Source organism: Giraffa tippelskirchi, chromosome 11, assembly GCF_054371585.1.
Source record: "Giraffa tippelskirchi isolate mGirTip1 chromosome 11, T2T-mGirTip1v1.2.pri, whole genome shotgun sequence".
Taxonomy (NCBI): domain Eukaryota; kingdom Metazoa; phylum Chordata; class Mammalia; order Artiodactyla; family Giraffidae; genus Giraffa; species Giraffa tippelskirchi.
This window is the reverse complement of record NC_137285.1, coordinates 131999360-132017567: the sequence shown is the minus strand read 5'-3', so window position 1 is coordinate 132017567 and position 18208 is coordinate 131999360. Positions and strand designations below refer to the sequence as shown.

The window sequence follows — 18208 nt, the reverse complement described above, 5'->3', positions numbered from 1 at the left end:
CTACCGAGTTAAAATAAAACCTAACATTGATAGTCTGCTGTGTATCAGGCACTGTTCTAAGTGCTTTGAGTACATTATTCTTTGTCATCCTCGTGGCAACCATATGAGTTAGGAACTATTTTTATATTCATTTTATTGGTAAGGAAACCAAGACACAGAAATCAAGCACGTTGCTCGGTGTCACACTGTTAATAAAAGGGAAGTGAGATTCATAGCCAGATAGTCTGGCTTTATAGCCAAACAATGACCCTCCCCCCACACCCCACCTTACATCACTCAGTATCTTTAATTTCGAAGCATGTGCTGCGTGTCAGATCCAGTACTGACAGTTTATTTCCTTATAGTGATAGAGTAGATTAGGCAGTGAAAAAGCTGGCTTAAAACTCAGCATTCAAAAAATGAAGATCATGGAATCTGATCCCATCACTTCAAGGCAAATAGATGGAGAAACAGTGGAAACAGTGACAGACTTTATTTTCTTGGGCTCCAAAATCACTGCAGATGGTGACTGCAGCCATGAAATTAAAAGACGCTTGCTCTTTGGAAGAAAAGCTATGACTAGCCTAGACAGCATATTAAAAACCAGAGACACTGCCAGCAAAGGTCTATGTGATTAAAGTCATGGTTTTTCCAGTAGTCATGTATGGATGTGAGAACTGGACCATAAAGAAGGCTGAGTGCTGAAGAATTGATGCCTTGGAACTGTTGGTGTTGGAAAAGACTTTTGAGAGTCCCTTGGATAGCAAGGAGATCAAACTAGTCAATCCTAAAGGAAATCAACCCTGAATGTTCACTGGAAAGACTGATGCTGAAGCATCCAATCTTTTGGCCACCTGACGTGAAGAGCCGACTCATTGGAAAAGATCCTAATGCTGGGAAAGATAGAAGGCAAGAGGAGAAGGGGATGACAGAGGATGAGATGGTTGGATGGCATCACTGACTCAATGGACATGAGTTTGAGCAAACTCTGGGAGATGGTGATGGATAGCGAAGTCTGGCGTGATGCTGTCCATGGGGTTGCAAAGAGTCGGACATGACTGAGTGACTAAACAAAAACAGCAGAGATTAGGCAGTGTTATTCCCATTTTACAGATGAGAAAATCAAGATGAAAAGAATGAAATATCTTGCCCAAAATGAATAACTCAGCCAAACTGTTACTCAGTCTTCAGGCTCCTGGCCAAGTCACTTTGGACCATGCTCAGCTTTCTTAGAGTTTCTGGATCGGAAACTTTCTAGCAAGTAGAGCAAGTAACCAGAATTGGCTGCCCTGGTGGAGAGGAGGGGATGCAGGGGCGGGGCTTGCCTTCTCCGGAAAACTTGGAGAGAACATTTATGTCAGCTAACCAGGAAAAGGATAGAGGAGGTTCAAGCTTCGTATAAAGCACTGAACCCGATGCCCCCTAAGGTTTTGTCCTGCTCTGGGATTTTATGATGCAGTGTTTTCTTCTCATCTTCCCATGTCATCTTGTTTTCCCCTGGGTGTACTCAGATGTACGTGCAAATCTCACTCTGCTATTTGAATCTGGCTCTGGGGGTTAGATTGCTTTGGTAAGAGACTCACTTGCTAGGATATTTGACATGTTGCCTTAGGGGAAATGTTAGGTCATGTGAGAAGTCAGCAGCATAAACAGTAAGCAGTAAGGTTGTTAACTAAGAGGGAACACACAGCAGGAGGGTCTTCCCACAACACGAACAGGTAGATCTTCTGATAGCCTTCAGGGTCTCCCTTAAACACGCTTTTACGGGAAAATGTTTGGCTGTCTTTCCTTTTCAAAGTGTTTACCAAATGCTCAATTTGGAAATGGTCATTTCCCTAGGGTTGTCTCAACTTTAATTATATCTGCTGCAACTTGCCTCCTCTACTAGGGGTCTTATTTTCAACTCTGAATGTCTTTGAGTGGAAATGCCTTCTTTCCTGTGACCCCTACATGATACTTGTCCTGTTATCCTGCAGTGTGGCTCTGACAGGCTATGCTGTCTTATTTTCTTGTACTTCGATGGACGGCAGAGGACATCGGTGCCTCTGGGTCAGGGGATGTATGTAAATTATGTTTTTGTGTGTTTATACCCACCCCCACCCCCGGCTTGGGGCTTCCACAGTCCTCTTCCTTGAATCAGTCCTCGATGTCTTTACCAGTGGCTACTAATTGTTTCTCTTGGATGACATCAAGTTGGTGGTGGTGATGGATACACCTTCTCAGTCATTCTGTGTCCCTCTGATTCATTATTTTATTTCAGCTCAAAGCTGAGAGGACTCATTTTTCTCTCTTCTTCCCATCTCTTCTACTTTTTTAATTTCTTGGCCTTTGCTGCTGCTGCTGCTGCTAAGTCGCTTCAGTTGTGTCCGACTCTGTGCGACCCCATAGACGGCAGCCCACCAGGCTCCGCCATCCCTGGGATTCTCCAGGCAAGAATGCTGGAGTGGGTTGCCATTTCCTTCTCCAGTGCATGAAAGGGAAAAGTGAAAGTGACGTCGCTCAGTCGTGTCCGACTCTTAGCGACCCCATGGACTGTAGCCTACCAGGCTCCTCCGTCCATGGGATTTTCCAGGCAAGAGTACTGGAGTGGGGTGCACCATTAATTCTGTTGGACCTTGGAGTGTTTCTCTGGAGGAGGAGGGAAGGTGGGGAAGGACTGGAAACCACTCAGAAATTGACTGATGTTTTAATAGTCATAGAAAATGATTGTCCAGCACAGAGCTAAGAAACACAACGTGTACTGAGTGGTGATTCACTTCTCTAAACTGAGTAGGTGCATAGCACAGGGGCCTGTTTACAGGGAGGGATTTATATCTGTGCTCCTTTCTGTTTTATAAATGGAAAATGATGACTCTGATGTCACTCTGATAAATTCGTGTAGACTCTTAAAGCTGGGGTCCCCAACCTCTGGAATCGAATGCCTGGTGATCTGAGGTGGAGCTGATGAAATAATAACAGAAATACAGTGCACACTAAATTAATGTGCTTGAATCATCCCCACACCATCCCTACTCCCCTTCCGCCAGTCAATGGAAAAATTGTCTTCCACACACCTTGTCTCTAGTGCCAAAAAGGTTGGGGGCCACCTTCTTAAAAGATTTTGATGCACTAGTTGTGCCCATAGCTTAGCTGAGTTACAGAAAGGAAGAAATGGGGCTGTGTCTGTACTTGACCATTAGGATGAGAACAGAACTGGAAAATAAAGATATATAAATAATGAATTTATGTATACCTTTAAAGTCCAGTGGTTGATGAATTTTCTTTCAGACATTGGTGGTTTCCACATAGATGTGCACAGCCCCTTTCTAGCAAGCATCTTAACTTTGGGTGTAGGAATAGAATATTAAGTGTCACTTCCAGAGGGTGACACAGTCTGCTGTGGCAGGAAACAGTCCTTCATTGTCTGGGAAAACTACCTTTAGAAAACAGGCAATGTCAACTGATACAGTTTAGAACCACTGAGATAGTATAATAGAGTCTCAGTAATGGAAAGGAAGACAAACATTTTAATATATATTTAAAAAATCAACACTGGATACTATCAGAAGGGTTTCTAGGTTGCTTATGAGATCTCAGTGGATTAGTGAATTTTCTTCATGATGACAGCATTGTTAATTTCTAACCTTTACAGGAAAAATCAGGTGTGTGTGTGTGTGTGTGTATATATATATATTTTTTTTTTTTTTTGCAGAAGTTAAACTTTCTTTTTGGGTTTTCAGTGAGCCCCACTGTGTTCACCAGTTCACAGTCCCTGCATCCTTTTTGTCTTCTTCCAGTTCTCCTTTCTTCTTCCTTACTTCTCTGACAAAGGTAAAATAAAATTAAAAGACTAACCGTTAAGGAAATGTGGGACTCGGCAGGCTGTATACTGAGTGCCTTTGTTTCCCTCACAAACATTGCCATTGTGAAAATAGATTGTTTCTTTTTACAAAAGTGGGGAAAAGAACGAAAAATTAAACAAAGCCTTTGGAGGCAACTGGTACAGAGAATCTTGTGTTGAGCTTTCCCTGTGTTCTCTGCTGCATGTTAATGACCCAGGGTGGGGCGGTGATATGAAATATTGTTCCTTATTTAACATTTTCCACTGTCATCTCCACATTGCGTATTTGCTTCTCTTGTGACCTTCTCTTTGCTTTGATAGCTGCTTCTTTTCACCCCTAATCCAAAGTAAGTGTATATTCCTACAGAGAAATTACAGGAAGCTGTCAGTGTAGAGTTAATATAGTTAAAGCATCCTTAACTCTGCTATAAACCCTTTAAATAATTAAAACTGTATGCTTGAAGAGTCAGATTTGCATTGCTTTACCAAGTTTATTTAGCACACTTTGTTACACTCAATTAAATGAGAATGTTCTGTTTCATTTTCTTTGCTTCGGGTGGATCATTTTGCCTTTTGATTCTTATGCCCGAGTGTAATTTCACAGTGCTTAGATCTCTAAAACTGTACGTATATTAATGCATATGTAGATCTGTACACACCCATTAAAAAGCTTACTATATTTGTACTGAATAGACTCTTTGCCCAAGGCATGTGAGCATTCCAGGTAACCTAAGGTGTAACTGAGGCTGCAGGTGGTAGTAGAGAAGCAGCTGGACAAAGTTCTTGGAACATCCAGTGTTTTATTTAAAAGTCCTTTTACTTTGGCATCACCTTCCTTCCCCACAATTTGATTTGTGAATCTCTGCTTGAAAACGTGATAGAGGTATTGAATGGTTCTAGAAAGGAAATTACATAGAAGTCCTTACCATCTACTATGTCTCTTAACATTTCAGTTGGCAAAGCATGTTCTCCATAAATTAGAATGTTCTCCATAAATTAGTTCTTTGCTAAAGTTATGCATGTTTAAGGAGGAATAAATTAGTTATCCATTTCCTAATGAGTAGTGGGATCAATTGGAGTATGAAGAGAGAGAAAATAGTATTTTGCTTCCCCAGTTGGGGTTCAATATCCCTAAACTTCACCATTAATCACTCTCTCAGTTGCCTGGGTTACTTCTGACTCTACGTGTAAGATAGTGTGGCCTTTTAATTTTCCTACCAGGTAAGTAAGACTTTTTGAATTTGCCCAGTGGATTTGTAGACGGGTGATGCTGTCTCTTTTGCACCCCAAAGGGTTCCTTGTTATGGTGGGCCCTTCTGTCTTTGCATCGGTTTGTCTGGGTGCGTTCACGGATAACAGTCAATATGTATGTGCGATGACAATTACGAGGGTTCTAATATATTTAACTGTTATGGGATCTGTTATGTCTACTTCAGGGTCGACCCCATCCCATATGACACTCCAAAACCAGCGGGCCACACGCGGTTTGTCTGCATCTCAGACACACACTCCAGAACAGATGGTATCCAGATGCCTTATGGGGACATCCTTCTCCACACAGGCGATTTCACCGAGCTGGGACTGCCCTCAGAGGTTAAGAAGTTTAATGACTGGTTAGGTAAGGAATGATTGCGTTCTGGCGCCCCCAATTAACCTTTCCCGTCCGAGTGTCACTCACTGCGTCCTAATTGAATTAGAGCACTTGGAAGCCAGCTCAGCCATTTCTCGTATGATATGCGGTGGTGTCTAGCTTTAATCCAGTTCTGTTAATTAAAGATGAATTTTTAGATATTTAATTTTACTGTGCATCCTTTCAGCGCCTGGCCTCGGCGGCTCTGGGGCAAAGGGATAGAAAGCTTTGAAACCGATCTCATCTCACTCATTCTGCTTTAACGAGGGCACTCATTGGCACATATGAGACCTAGAATCATATTTTTAATTCATTGGCTCTGCAATCTTTCCCAGATAGTATGAGCAAAGACCTACTAGTAAGAGAAAGTTTCTAAAGAATGAGGGGGATGTCAGAACCCTTATTTAAAGGGAGGGTCTTAGTACAGGGATGCTTGGGGGGCAGCTTTCCCAAGTGAACCAGAAGGATGTCCTGAGACCCCTGAAAAAGATGAACTGTCCTACTGTAAAGCTCCAAAAATCTGGACTATGAAATCACCCCATACACTACTGTGAAAAAGGTAATGGCAACTTTGTGGTTATTGTAGGGGAACCCTACTGGAAAAATGCTGACTCCTGGGTCAGGCAGTTGCCAAATATTAGCATTACAAGGGAATCATGGGGTTATTCACATCAAGATTAGATGACAAATCTTTGTAAGAATCCTCTTAGGTGAGGGAAAGAAGTGCCAGGGTTCTGAGATTTTAGAATCTCTAAAGACACTGAGGAATTAGACTGAGATTTTAGAATCTCTAAAGACACTGAAGAATTACAGAAAGGGCAGAAATTACTCCCCAAGAATAATGTCATGAATAATGTGTCAGCCAACGAAAATTACTTAGGAGGTTTAGGCAGAAACTTGAAAATTCATTTTCCACCGAACTAAAGCAGGGCTTGAGAAATTTTTAAATAATTGATTAAATGATAAGGTGTATGTGTTGATGGAAAACAGTATTCATTAAAAAAGGTTAAAATATTTAGAAAATAAACAATAAACTAATAACAACTATTTTGAGTTTTCTTGTGACTTGTACTTTATCCATCTTTTATAGAGTTGACATCAGAATACATATTTGCTCTTTTACTATTGTTTATTTTCATTTGATAGTATTGATAAGATATTACATGATTTTGCATAATTTTCATATTTATCCTTTTTGATAGAAATATGACATTTGTATTGTTCTGTATTTTTATTTAATAGGACAGCTCTCTAAAAATGAACTTTCAAATTGATAACAATTTTTCCTCTGAAGCTAGCACTGAAATGTGCATTTTCATTCGTATATGTCTTTTTGTTTCCATTGATTTATTTCTTAGGGCAAACTACAATGTGAGTGAAATTACTGTGTCAAAGGATATGGAATTATTTATGGTGCTTATTGTATATTGACATATTGCTTCCCAAGGGGATTGTAGCTGTGTCCTGAATACACCAATTTTACCACGATCTTGGATATTGGAGCTTTATATTTTGTACTGTTTCAGTAGGTACTCAGTCATATCACTTAAAATAGCAGGATATCTTAAACATCATTCAGCATAATCCCATTTTTACAAGTGACTCTGATGCAGAGAAGTAAAGTGACTCGTGGCAGACTATCCTGTGGTACAACTGGGCCTGTAATCCTGTTCTTTCCACTCCTCTTTCGCATCTGTCAAGTTTGCTTTCCAGTACTATTACCTCTTTCTTTTAACAACTTGTATTTATGAACTATTCACAGACAGGATTATTTGGGGTTGAATTTGACAGTTTCAAGCTGTTCTGTGACAACTGAATCAACACAGAAGTGATCTTGCTGCATTGACAATGTTGATTTGTAAGGAAAGTGTAAGCCTATGGGAAGAAATACAAGACAGGGTGGGTCCTGGTTATAATCTTGTTTAGCCACTGACCTTGGGCAACTGAGTTAACCTCGCTTTTCCCCTTGGTTTCCCTCTGCAGAACAAAGGATTAATACTACCTGTCTTTCTGGTTTGTTGTGTAGATTAATCAGTAAATGATTGCAGCTAGGAAGCTTTTGTGGGCCATTAATAACTGAATGGGGAATGTGGTGAATGAACCATCAACAGATATTTAAAGGGTAAAAACAAGATGAGGTCAGAGGAATTATTTAGTGGAATGGGAGTAAACACGGGGAGATTTTATAAAAGAATGTACTTCTTAGATGGAAAAGTGCCACAACTGAGGCAATAAAATAGTAAAGAAATAAAATGCTGAGGTCCAACTGCAAGATCAGTTCCTTCTCACCCATTTCCCTTCTGATGGCCTGACGCAAGAGGAAGGGGTCTCAGAAGGGGATGCAGAATGTGAGGTTGAAGGAATACCCCCACAGAAGTATAAGGGAAGATAAGTTGGGAATCCCATAGGGACAGCCCAGAATAGTTCAGTTACCCTGGCAACCTCAGGGTGCTCCAAGGGTGAGAGTTAGTATATGATTACACACTACCACTTGTCTCAGTTGGAAACCTCTTACCTGAAAAAAGTGCTTCCAGCAACAGCTGCCAAGTGGCCTAACAGAGTGGAGTCAGGGGTCAGATCAGTCTAGGGCTTTAGCTATAATGGGTCATCCAACCCTCACTGGCATGAGTCCACACAGACTTGGCCAGCACTTTGAGTCCAGGGAACCTCTTGCTGATTTCCATCTTTCTACTTGGGTCTAGACTACCCTGATTCTTGGCAGCAACTGACCATCCCCTAGGCTCCTTTACTTTCCCAAAAGGCTATTTCTGCTTCAGACCAGGCACGCCTTCTATCTGTCCCAACCTTTACAAGTTGCTAATGTTATCCCCATTTTACAGATGAAGAATCTGGAGTTCAGTTGGGCTAACTTGCCCAGGATCCTTTAGCAGAAAAGAAACTCAGAGAGTCTAAGACATGCACCCAAGTTCACTCAGTGAGTAAACCTGGTATTGTCTGAGCCCTTTTCTTTCCATCCTGTGATTTTACTAGTGGGCTTATGGCACCTAGGAAGCTTGCAGACTTGAGCTTGAACTAAAATGTTCCAGCATCTTCATGGAGACTTGAGTTACGCTGTTATTTGAAAAATGTATTTAAGCTCTGCCCATCTTGAATCTCACCCTGACCTACCAGTTGGAGGGGCTGAGAATCCCATCATGAGTTCTCTGTTGGTTCAGAGATGATGGGTCTCTTGTTAATATGTATGTATGCCACCTGGCAGGAGGAACACATAAAGTTATTAATACAAAGTAATTTATGAGATAAGCAGGCACAGCACAGGGTCATAAGACGATAGGACCCAAACTAGGTACAGCCAAAGGTTGGAAAGGTAGTGCAGCCTGTAATGAGAAGAGCCTGTGTTGAATTCCCTGCCTTTGTTACTTATATCCTGAGCCTTGATTTTCTCATTTGTAAAATGGGCATGATAATAATACACCCCATGGTTGCTATGAGAATATGTTCTGTGATAAAGCTTGTGTCATTCTTAACATGGCTTCTCTGATGGCTCAGCAGTAAAGAATCTGCATGCAATGCAGGAGACAGTGTGTTTGATCCCTGGGTCGGAAAGATCTCCTGGAGAAGGAAATGGCAACCCACTCCAGCATTTTTGCCTGGAAGATCCCATGGACTGAAGAGCCTGACAGGCTACAGTCCATGAGGTAGCAAAAGAGTTGGACATGACTTAATGACTAAAACAACAAACAGCAACCTTCTTAACACAGCCCCTGGCCTGTAGACAGCTTTCAACAGATAGTGTAGAGGGAGACAGTAGAGCCAGAGGCATAGAATCCATAAGGTGGAAACTAGAAAGGACTGTCAGTTTAGGAGACACAGGACACACAGGTTTGATCCCTGGGTTGGGAAGATCCAGAGGAGGAAGTGGTAACCTGCTCCCATAGTCTTGCCTGGGAAATCCCAGGGACAGAGGAGCTACAGTCCAAAGGGTTGCAAAGGGTCAGACACGAATGAGCAACTTAACCATGCAGAAAGGACTGGCACGTTACTTTTTTTTAACCTAGAAACTGAATTTATTAACTTGCATAATGTTCCATAGGTTTAAGAGGAATTTAGAGTGAAGAGGGAGGCTGAAGAAGCGTTAAGAATAAAGGCTGAGGACAGGCCCCCCTCTTAACAGTGACACTAGTGGGATGAAACGTTGAAACTGTAAGAGGACTTGGAGGTCCTACCTCCTCATTTGATGGAAGGGGAAACTGAGGCCAGAGAGATTATATGAACTACTCAAGGTCACTCAGATAATTAATGGTCTCATTGAAACTAGGACTTGGATCAGGAGAGGGTTGAACTAATATACATTGTCTGTGGGTGGTGGAGGCTAGACCCTGTACCTTTTCCCCCACCCCCCCATTAACATGTATCATTTTATGCAGTCCTCAAAATAACTTGTGAGATAGCTTCTATGACTTATGAGAAAGATATTATTAGCTTGTTTACTACCTGGGAGGAAAACTGAGCCTTGTTGAAGTTAACTTACCTAAGATCACGCAACTAGGAGGTGACCTGAGAATTTGATTTTCAGTCTATTAGACTCCACTTCCCACATGTGTTCTGTCTTTCTCTAGCCCCAACCTTGAGTTTGGGATCCCTGCTGGGAGGGATCATGTTCTGGATAAAATTGTTTTTTTTTTTAATTAACTACCTGTCTAAACTTAGGGCTTCCCAGGTGGCTCAGTGGTAAAGGATCTACCTGCCAGAGCAGGAGCCACAGGAGACGCTCGTTTGATCCCTGGGTTGGGAAGATCCCCTGGAGGAGGAAATAGCAACCCCCTCCAGTATTCTGGCCTGGGAAACCCCATGGACAGAGGAGCCTGGCAGGCTACAGTCCAGAGGGTCTCTAAACGTACACACTCACGCGTACGTAGACTCAGAGCCCAAGATGGCTCTACGACATTGCTCATATGTCAGAGTTGTGGGGACAAGGTGCAGATAGGTCTTTCCTAAAGAAATAATTTTTATAGCCCCATTCATGTGATAGCTCAGATATGCTCCAGGGATGTTATGAATGAATAAGCATTGGTGAGCTGAACTGGGATCCTAGCCACTCAACCGTGATGGCATTTTCTTTTTTATCTTGGCAAAAATGCATCTCATTTACAGACAGGGTTTAAAAATAAACTTGCCAACTATAGATTAACTGCCAGTTAAAATGTTATTGTTTTTATTGCTAGTAAGTTCTGAACCACTGAAATGCCTAAAGACACCTTTTGTGAGGCAGTGGGTTGTGTATGGTCTTCCTTCACTTTGCCCCTATGGTGTTCTGACCTGTGCTACTTTGATGTTCTTTACCGATTGCTCGATTTCATGCCTCGTGTCCTCTCATCTTTGGAATATTTGTGGTAGCCTTCTTCTTGAATGTACGTCTTTGCCCTTGGAGGCTACACAAATGGAGATCTCATCATTTGATTGCACACTCACCTTTGTATTTCCATCTGCCAGTGGCACCCACACTTTCTTCCCACTCCCCAAATGCACATGCCCTTCCACATGGCTTTCCTGTTGCAAGCCCTGTTTCTGTTTCCTGGAATGACCAGGAGACCTCCTTCGTCCTTTACGACCGGTTCTCTTTCCCTTAACACTAGGTCAGGCCTCTGTGCAGCCCTTCCCGTGGCTGTTATGCCATTGTTTCCTTGTCTGTCCCCAGCAAGACGACAGAGCGTGCCCAATGAGTGCTCCTTCTGCACCAATTCCGAGTAGAGCCTGGAACGTCAGTGCACATAGCGATTCACACTGAGTGAATGAATGAACATAAGGGACAGGGCTTTTTGTGTGGTTTTTTTGCACTCTTGGCTGAAACTGTAAAATTATATTGTCCTGTATATAAAATGCTGTGCCCTTCCTTTCTCTTTTTGTCCTCAAGATATGTATCCAGTTGGCTGCCATTAGGGATTCAATGAGACTTCGAGCAGAAATATTTAAAAGGGGTTTATGGTAGTTGTTTTATTTCCTCAATTAAAATTAGAAAGACAGGGTTCTTGGGTGGTCTGTTCTTTCAGCTAAAAGTTTATATACAACAATCTAGTCACTCAGAATCCCTCTTAACACAGCATCAGTACCATGAACTTAGAATTTTTTATTTTCTCCTGCGTTGGTTGTTGGTTAATAGTTCAGAGTCTCCGTTTCTCCAGGCCTAGAAGAAAGAATGAAGAGGCTCCTAAGGAGACTCTCAAGAAGAAGATTCTTCTTATTTGTAGGAGCGCTGTATTAGGCACGGTTATAACCGAGTGTGACTGTGGCAAACATCCCAGATCGTAGACACTAAAATTGATTTTGCCCCTTTCAGAATAGTCGTACTGAGAGACTGTGTCCCTTTTCCAGTGATCTTGCTATTGGCTGGAAGTTTTGGAGCTGGTCTTTTGGAGAAGCTTTCACAGCCTGGGCTAATTATTTTATTATTATAATACATGTAGTACATGTTCATTCCTGATAACTTAGAAAATAGAGATAAGTGAAACAAGATAACAAAATTACCTGTAGCCAGAGATAACCACTGTTAACATTTTTATAGAATGTTTTCTATTGAATAGAATAGGGTAATTCTATATAGAACATTTTCTATTGATACATATGAGCGCATACACACGTGAGCACTTTCTATCAAATTAGAGATCTTTGAGTAAGACTGTTGTAAGCTGTTTTTCATCTTAACAATATTTCATGAACAACTTTCCACATCAATAAATATGGTTAAAATACTTTTTCCCAAAAAAGAATACTTTCAGTATAAATAACACACACATACATTACAGAAATTCAAGTTTTTGACATGTGCAAAGTAGAAGATACACATTTCTTCATGTAATCCTGTCTCTGGAGTAATTACTATTTGATGTGTAGCATTTGAGACATTTTTCTTTTCTATTTTGAATATCCTCAATAGCAGCAAGTCTTTACCCTTTAAGGGTTTTTATTTAAGAAATATTTTGATTTTTTTTCCTTTTTGCAACTTGTTGATTTTATTTTAACCAGCCTCATCCATGTTCCCTGCTGCTATAATAGTCAGTTTCTACACACGCAGTAACCATTTCTCAGCAGCCCGTTGCTGAAGGTACACAGCTCATGGTGCTGAGACCCCTGGCCCTTGCTCTGTAGTTAGTGGTATAGCCACTAACTTTAGACTTTCATGAAAGGACGATGGTTATTGGAGGGGTTTTTTCCCCCCAAACTCCCTCTAAGGGCAATAGAGATAAGTGAAAACCTGATAACAGGTGCCCAGTGTGTACAGGTAGTGAATGGTCTCTATCTGTTTAATTTCATGTTTTCTTAACCAAGAAGGGCAACAGAGTAAATCCAGAAGGACATGGGTTTAGGGGAAGAGGTTAGGGACAGGATGGAAAACCAGGCTTCACAAGAAGGAGTGCCAGGTGAGAATGGTGTTGGTACCACCAAGGCTGAGCAGGAACCTTGGAGGGAAGGGAGCCAATGGGAAAGAAGAAGAGGCGTGTGGCAGGGTCATTTGCCCTTGCACCGCCTCTGTGTAAGGAATATTTTGAAAAGTTAACAGAGCTATGCATATTGTCCTGTAACTTAAAAAAAAATTACAGCACAGTATTTTGCTGTATGGGTGCTGTTCCTGCTGTTAGTCACTGAGTTTGACTCTTTTGTGACCCCATGGACAGTAGCCCACAAGGCTCCTCTGTTCGTGGGATTCTCCAGGCAAGAATACTGGAGTGAGTTGCCATTTCCTCTTCCAGGGGATCTTCCCAACCCAGAGACTGAATCCAGTTCTTCTGCATTCCAGGCTGATTCTTTACTGCTGAGCCGCCGGGGAAGCCCAAGTGTATGGATGCACTCTGGCTCATTTATCCAGATCTTTACTACTGGACTTTTGAGCAAACTCTTGAGACATAGTGAAGGACAGAGCGCTACAGTCCATAAGGTCGCAAATAGTAAGACAGGACTTAACGACTGAAGAACAACAAAAATTACTACTGGCCACCTACAGTGTTTTCATTTTTTATTATTATCTGCACTGGTGTGAAAAAACATCTTTCTTGCTCTTTGCATGCATCCTTAATTTAGAAGATATCTTCCTATAAGTAGAATTGTTGCTTCAAATGGTGTGTTTTTTAAAAGGGTTTAATACATATTGTCAAATTTCCCTCTGTAAAGATTGTAATTTCTTTCTAATGCTTTCAGTAGTATTGGGGAGTTTGTGTCACATATTTTTGAATATCTTCAGTGGGAGAAAATTCTCACCCTTTAAGGGCTTTTAAAAAATGACTATAAACTCTTTTTTTAATTGTGAAAGCTTACATACTCATTGTGAGAAAATACAAATAATTGTACAGAAAAAAATCAAGATAACTACTGTTAACAGCTGGTGTGCATCCTGTCGTGTGGTGTATAAATGCACGTGTGTGTACTGATGTGTGAAAAGATAGTATGCTGTCAGGCTAAGAGCGTGAGTACCAGATCTAGTCTGCCTGTGTTTAAATCCTGGTTTTAATGTTGTTAACTTTGTGATCTTCAGTTTATTCATCTGTAAAAGGAGATTGATGAATGCTTAGTGTATCTAACTTAAAAGGGCTGCAGAGAGGTTAAATAGGGCACCTGATAACAGGTGCCCAATGTGTACAGGTAGTGAATGGTCAGTAAATATTACCTACTACCCAAGCTGCCATAACTCCACCTTTCTGTCCTGTTGGTGAATTTCTTTTATTCCTCGGGATGCCAAAACTTCAGGGAGAGTAGCCTTACATTCTCTTGTGCCACAGGGACCTCTGGCAGGCGGCCCATTCTGCCGGTGGAGTATAGAAACGGGTGAGCAACATGGCCTGTCTGGTCCCCCAGAAACCTGGCCCTCTCTCCTCTCCAAGAACCCCATACCCAGCACACGTAGATATCTCCTTGGATTCTGATTAACTTTTCCACAACCTGAGGGGCCAGGCCTCCCTGTTCCCTATCCCTCTCTTCAGTCTCCTGTCATCTCCCCCTTGTCTGCCTCCTTGAATCTGACCCACTGGCTCCCCGACCCCGTCCCCCAGCGTCACCATCTCTTTTTCTGAAAATCGTTTCTGCCCACTAGCTCCTGTCTTAGGAACTTCAGCACACTAAGCTTTAACCAGGTTTTTGATGGCAGGTTTTAATTTATATTTTAAACTCTTACATGTAATGCTTTCCAGGCATAGTTTGCACATTTTAAGGCTTATTTTTTTTTTTTTTTCAACAGTACAAAATTATTAGGAACTGGAGTTTGTGAAGTGGGCAGGTTGCAATGTGCGATTTTGAATAAAAAGCAATGATATGACATAATGGCAATGAAATAAATAAGTCATGGGTTTGTAACGAACAGCGTGGTGACTAGAGTTAATAATACATATGCTATAGTGTAAGTATAGTAGTATATATTATAATCATATCCTAGTATAGCATTACATATTTGAAAGTTGCTATAAGAGTAATTCTTAAAAATTCATATCACATGGGAAAAATTTGTAATTATGTATAGTTAAGACATTAACTAGACTTACTGAGGTGATCATTTTGCAGTGTATACAAATAATGAATCATTATGTTATACACCCGAAACTGATATGTATCAATTATACCTTGATAAAAAATAAGAACAAAACAATGATGTGACATAATGGCAATTGCTTTCTAGTAAAGGAGTTCCCAAAAGAAAATTTCAGGAATAACTTGAGCAGGGGAGCCTCATTGGAATGTTTATAGTGATATAACTTTATGACCACTTAATAGTCATCTCTAATAATGAGGTCAAGGTAAGAGGCTTTAAGAAAGGGCAAACAAGATGACTTTTCCCATGATTTATAGAGGGGAGTGTGTGAGAGAGTTCCTTAGAGCCTAGAATTCCATAATTCTTACTGTTTAGAGTTAATATCAAAGAAGGTTCTTAATCTTTAGTTTGTTCACAGAAACAGTATCTCACACGCTGATACTCTTCAACTGTTGATTCATAGTTTGGTTTTCCCACTTATCATGCAAGGGTTATAGTGTATTTGATAGTTTCTTTTTCCATTTAAATTTATTCATAGCTTCTCTTTCTAAGCAATTTATCTAAGTTTTTTCCCTTGGTATGAGATTCTAGAATAAAAGTGTCTGCACGTTATCTATATATTCTATCAGGTGGATATAGACATCCTGTTTTCCTGTCTGTAATAGTATAGAATGAGTATCTACTTAATCCACATAACAGTTGATTCATTCTCACTATTTACTTCTCCTGCTTTCTATTGAAGAATCTTTTATCTTAAAGTTAATTACTTCATGATTTAACTCATACATAAATATGTAAATACATTTTCCCAATAAAGACAAAATTAACATTCAAGTATAGTTCAGCTTGATGTAGAATTAAATAAGGTACTTAAAAAAAGAAAAACCCAAACACCGAACAGTTGAATATGTTCAAATAAGTAAGATTGGGTTTTGTTGCATTAGAAAGGATTGTCAGTGACCTCAGGACACAAAGACTGGGTCATTTGTGATCCGTGTGAACCTAATCCTCTCTGTTATGACCAGCTATTTTCTTAAATTACATTAATTATACTGCCTCTAATTTATATGACACCTTTCCTCCAAAGGACTCAAAGTATCTTTGAGTATATTAGATCATTAATGCTTATAATGGTCCAGCAAAGTTGGTATGGCCAGACAGTATTTTCCCTGTCTTGCTGATGGATGGATGGAGATCCAGAAAATAGAAGGACAGACTGGGGTTATACCATGAGCCAATCCAGGAGCTGAGCCAAGAGCTAAAGTCCCTGGACATTGTCTCCACTCTTTCAACCTTCAATTCTAAAGCTTTTGGCTTCCTCCTTCGCTGAAATGTCCCCATCTCCTCAAGAGAAATATACATGGCCAAGATGTATATAACCATTACTTGAACAGCCAGGTAGACACTTTACTGAAAAGGGAAAATCTTTTCACATTTTTCCAAATGAAAATTGTACCACTATTAAAAATAAATAAAATTAAAAATGAGTTCTTCGGAAATAAAAATGTCCTCAACTTTTCCAAGCCATCTGGCCCAAGATGGAATATTGGAGTCCCTAAATATTACAATCCTAAATCCTGGAGCCAGGCTCCCTGTATCTCAGAGTGTGAAGGGACTTCCTCCTCAAAAGATTATTTACCTGTGAGCTTAGCGTTACTCTGGACCAGGTCCTGCTTTGCAGAAGGAGCTGAGAATGCAGAAGGTAATGAGAGCAATGTTGCTGCATTTAGCATCCAGCCTTTGAGGGTCGGTATTGTTTCCCTGATTTTATAAATTAGGCAGCTAGAACTCAGGGAGTTTAAACATCGTACCTGAGTTTTCACAGGACTACGGGCTTTATCTTCTGCCTGCGTGTGATGCCATTTCTCGTTGTACGCTATTTCTACATATCAGAACCTGGGGGATTATTCTTATTCTTTGAGGTTTTATTTGTGGATTGGAGTCCTGATTCTCTCTTAATCTCTCTCCAGATACTTGCATCTAACTGGAGACTAGGCATTTTGCCACAGAAGGTTGAAGGTACACAAGATTCCTCAAAACCAGTACATCTGAAACTGAATTTCTGTCTCCTCCAAATACTGCTCATTCTCCTGAATTCTCTTTCTGATTCTCATGACCGTTAATCCAGGCACCTAAACCGCCTCTATCTAAATATGACTATGTTTTGTCAGTTTACTTTCTTGAGTATCTATTGTATCTAAAGAAACTGCCAAGGCTCAGCCTACCATTCATTTTCCTGGAATCGTTTAATAAGTAACACTTGCTAAGTACTCATATTTGCTTGATCCTCTACAAGAATTAACCCATTCAATCCTCACAACATCCTGGTGGGTCCATGCTGTTATCACCATTTTTATAGATACAGTGGAGGCACAGGACCCTTTTCCTATGAATTATCCCATCAGATTAATATTTTCCACCATTAACTGATGGAATAAAATTTGTCGTGACATTCAAGACTCTTCATGAGCTGGTTCAGTCTATCTGCCCAGCTTCCCTCCCCACCATTCTTCTCTCTACTCTCTCTTTAGCCCTTTGGGCATATGTCATATCTTTTCTCCTTTGCTTGTCCTCCAGCCACAGCAAACATTCTGGTCCAAAGTCATTCCCACCTTATCCATTTCCTGGGTCTGTCGGTCTCTGCTCAAATGCCACCTCCTTGGTGAGATCTTATTTTTTCCTATTCTGTGTCTTCTTGTTTATCATCAGCCTTCCTCCACTGAATGAGAGGTCCGTGAGCATATGGACTTGCCCCATTTACCACTGTTGTATCCTCTGTATGCACAAGCGTGCGTAACACACAGGAGCTGCTGAGCACAAGTACGCTGAGTGGGTGGCTGGTGGATGGAGAGCAGGCGCCGTGAGAGCAAGAGTGTGCCTGTCTGCTCCTCGCCAGTGATGCGGGCGCAAGCACAGTGCTGTGTGCATAGTAAGCGTTCAGCACAGTTTTGCTAAATAGCTCAATATTTGCTCTTGTGGGTCCTGCTGCCTGCCTGCCAATCTTGTGGCCTTTCTTCTGTGAATTCTGTTCATTCTTTAAGGCCCGATTCAAAGGTTACCTCTGTTACGAAATTGGCCCTGCCTTTCCAGTTGGTCGTCATCCTTGCCTCCCCTCTGTATGGTGTTCACACTGTTAGCACATGTTACTCTAGGGCTGCTGCTCTCCTCTTTAAAAAAAAAAGTATGTATATATTATTTATTTATTTATTTGACTGCGTCGTATCTTAGTTGAGGCATGCAGGATCTTTGCAGGCTCAGTAGTTGCAGCAGGCGGGCTCTCTAGCTATGGCGCGTGCTTAATTGC

The 18208-nt window shown here is 41.0% G+C and overlaps 1 protein-coding gene across 15 annotated transcripts in view; it reads left to right on the top strand.

The window, feature by feature from the left end:
• Positions 1-18208, top strand: part of MPPED2 (metallophosphoesterase domain containing 2) — a 204060-nt gene that overhangs the window by 50359 nt on the left and 135493 nt on the right. For all 15 annotated transcript variants that reach the window (XR_014069250.1, XR_014069254.1, XR_014069253.1 and 12 more), the window contains one exon: positions 5236-5417. Coding sequence is in view for 8 of the 15 variants with exons in the window: in XM_081543536.1 (XP_081399662.1) it covers positions 5236-5417 (182 nt within the window). In the remaining 7 variants the exon portion in view is untranslated. The remainder of the gene's footprint in view (positions 1-5235; positions 5418-18208) is intronic.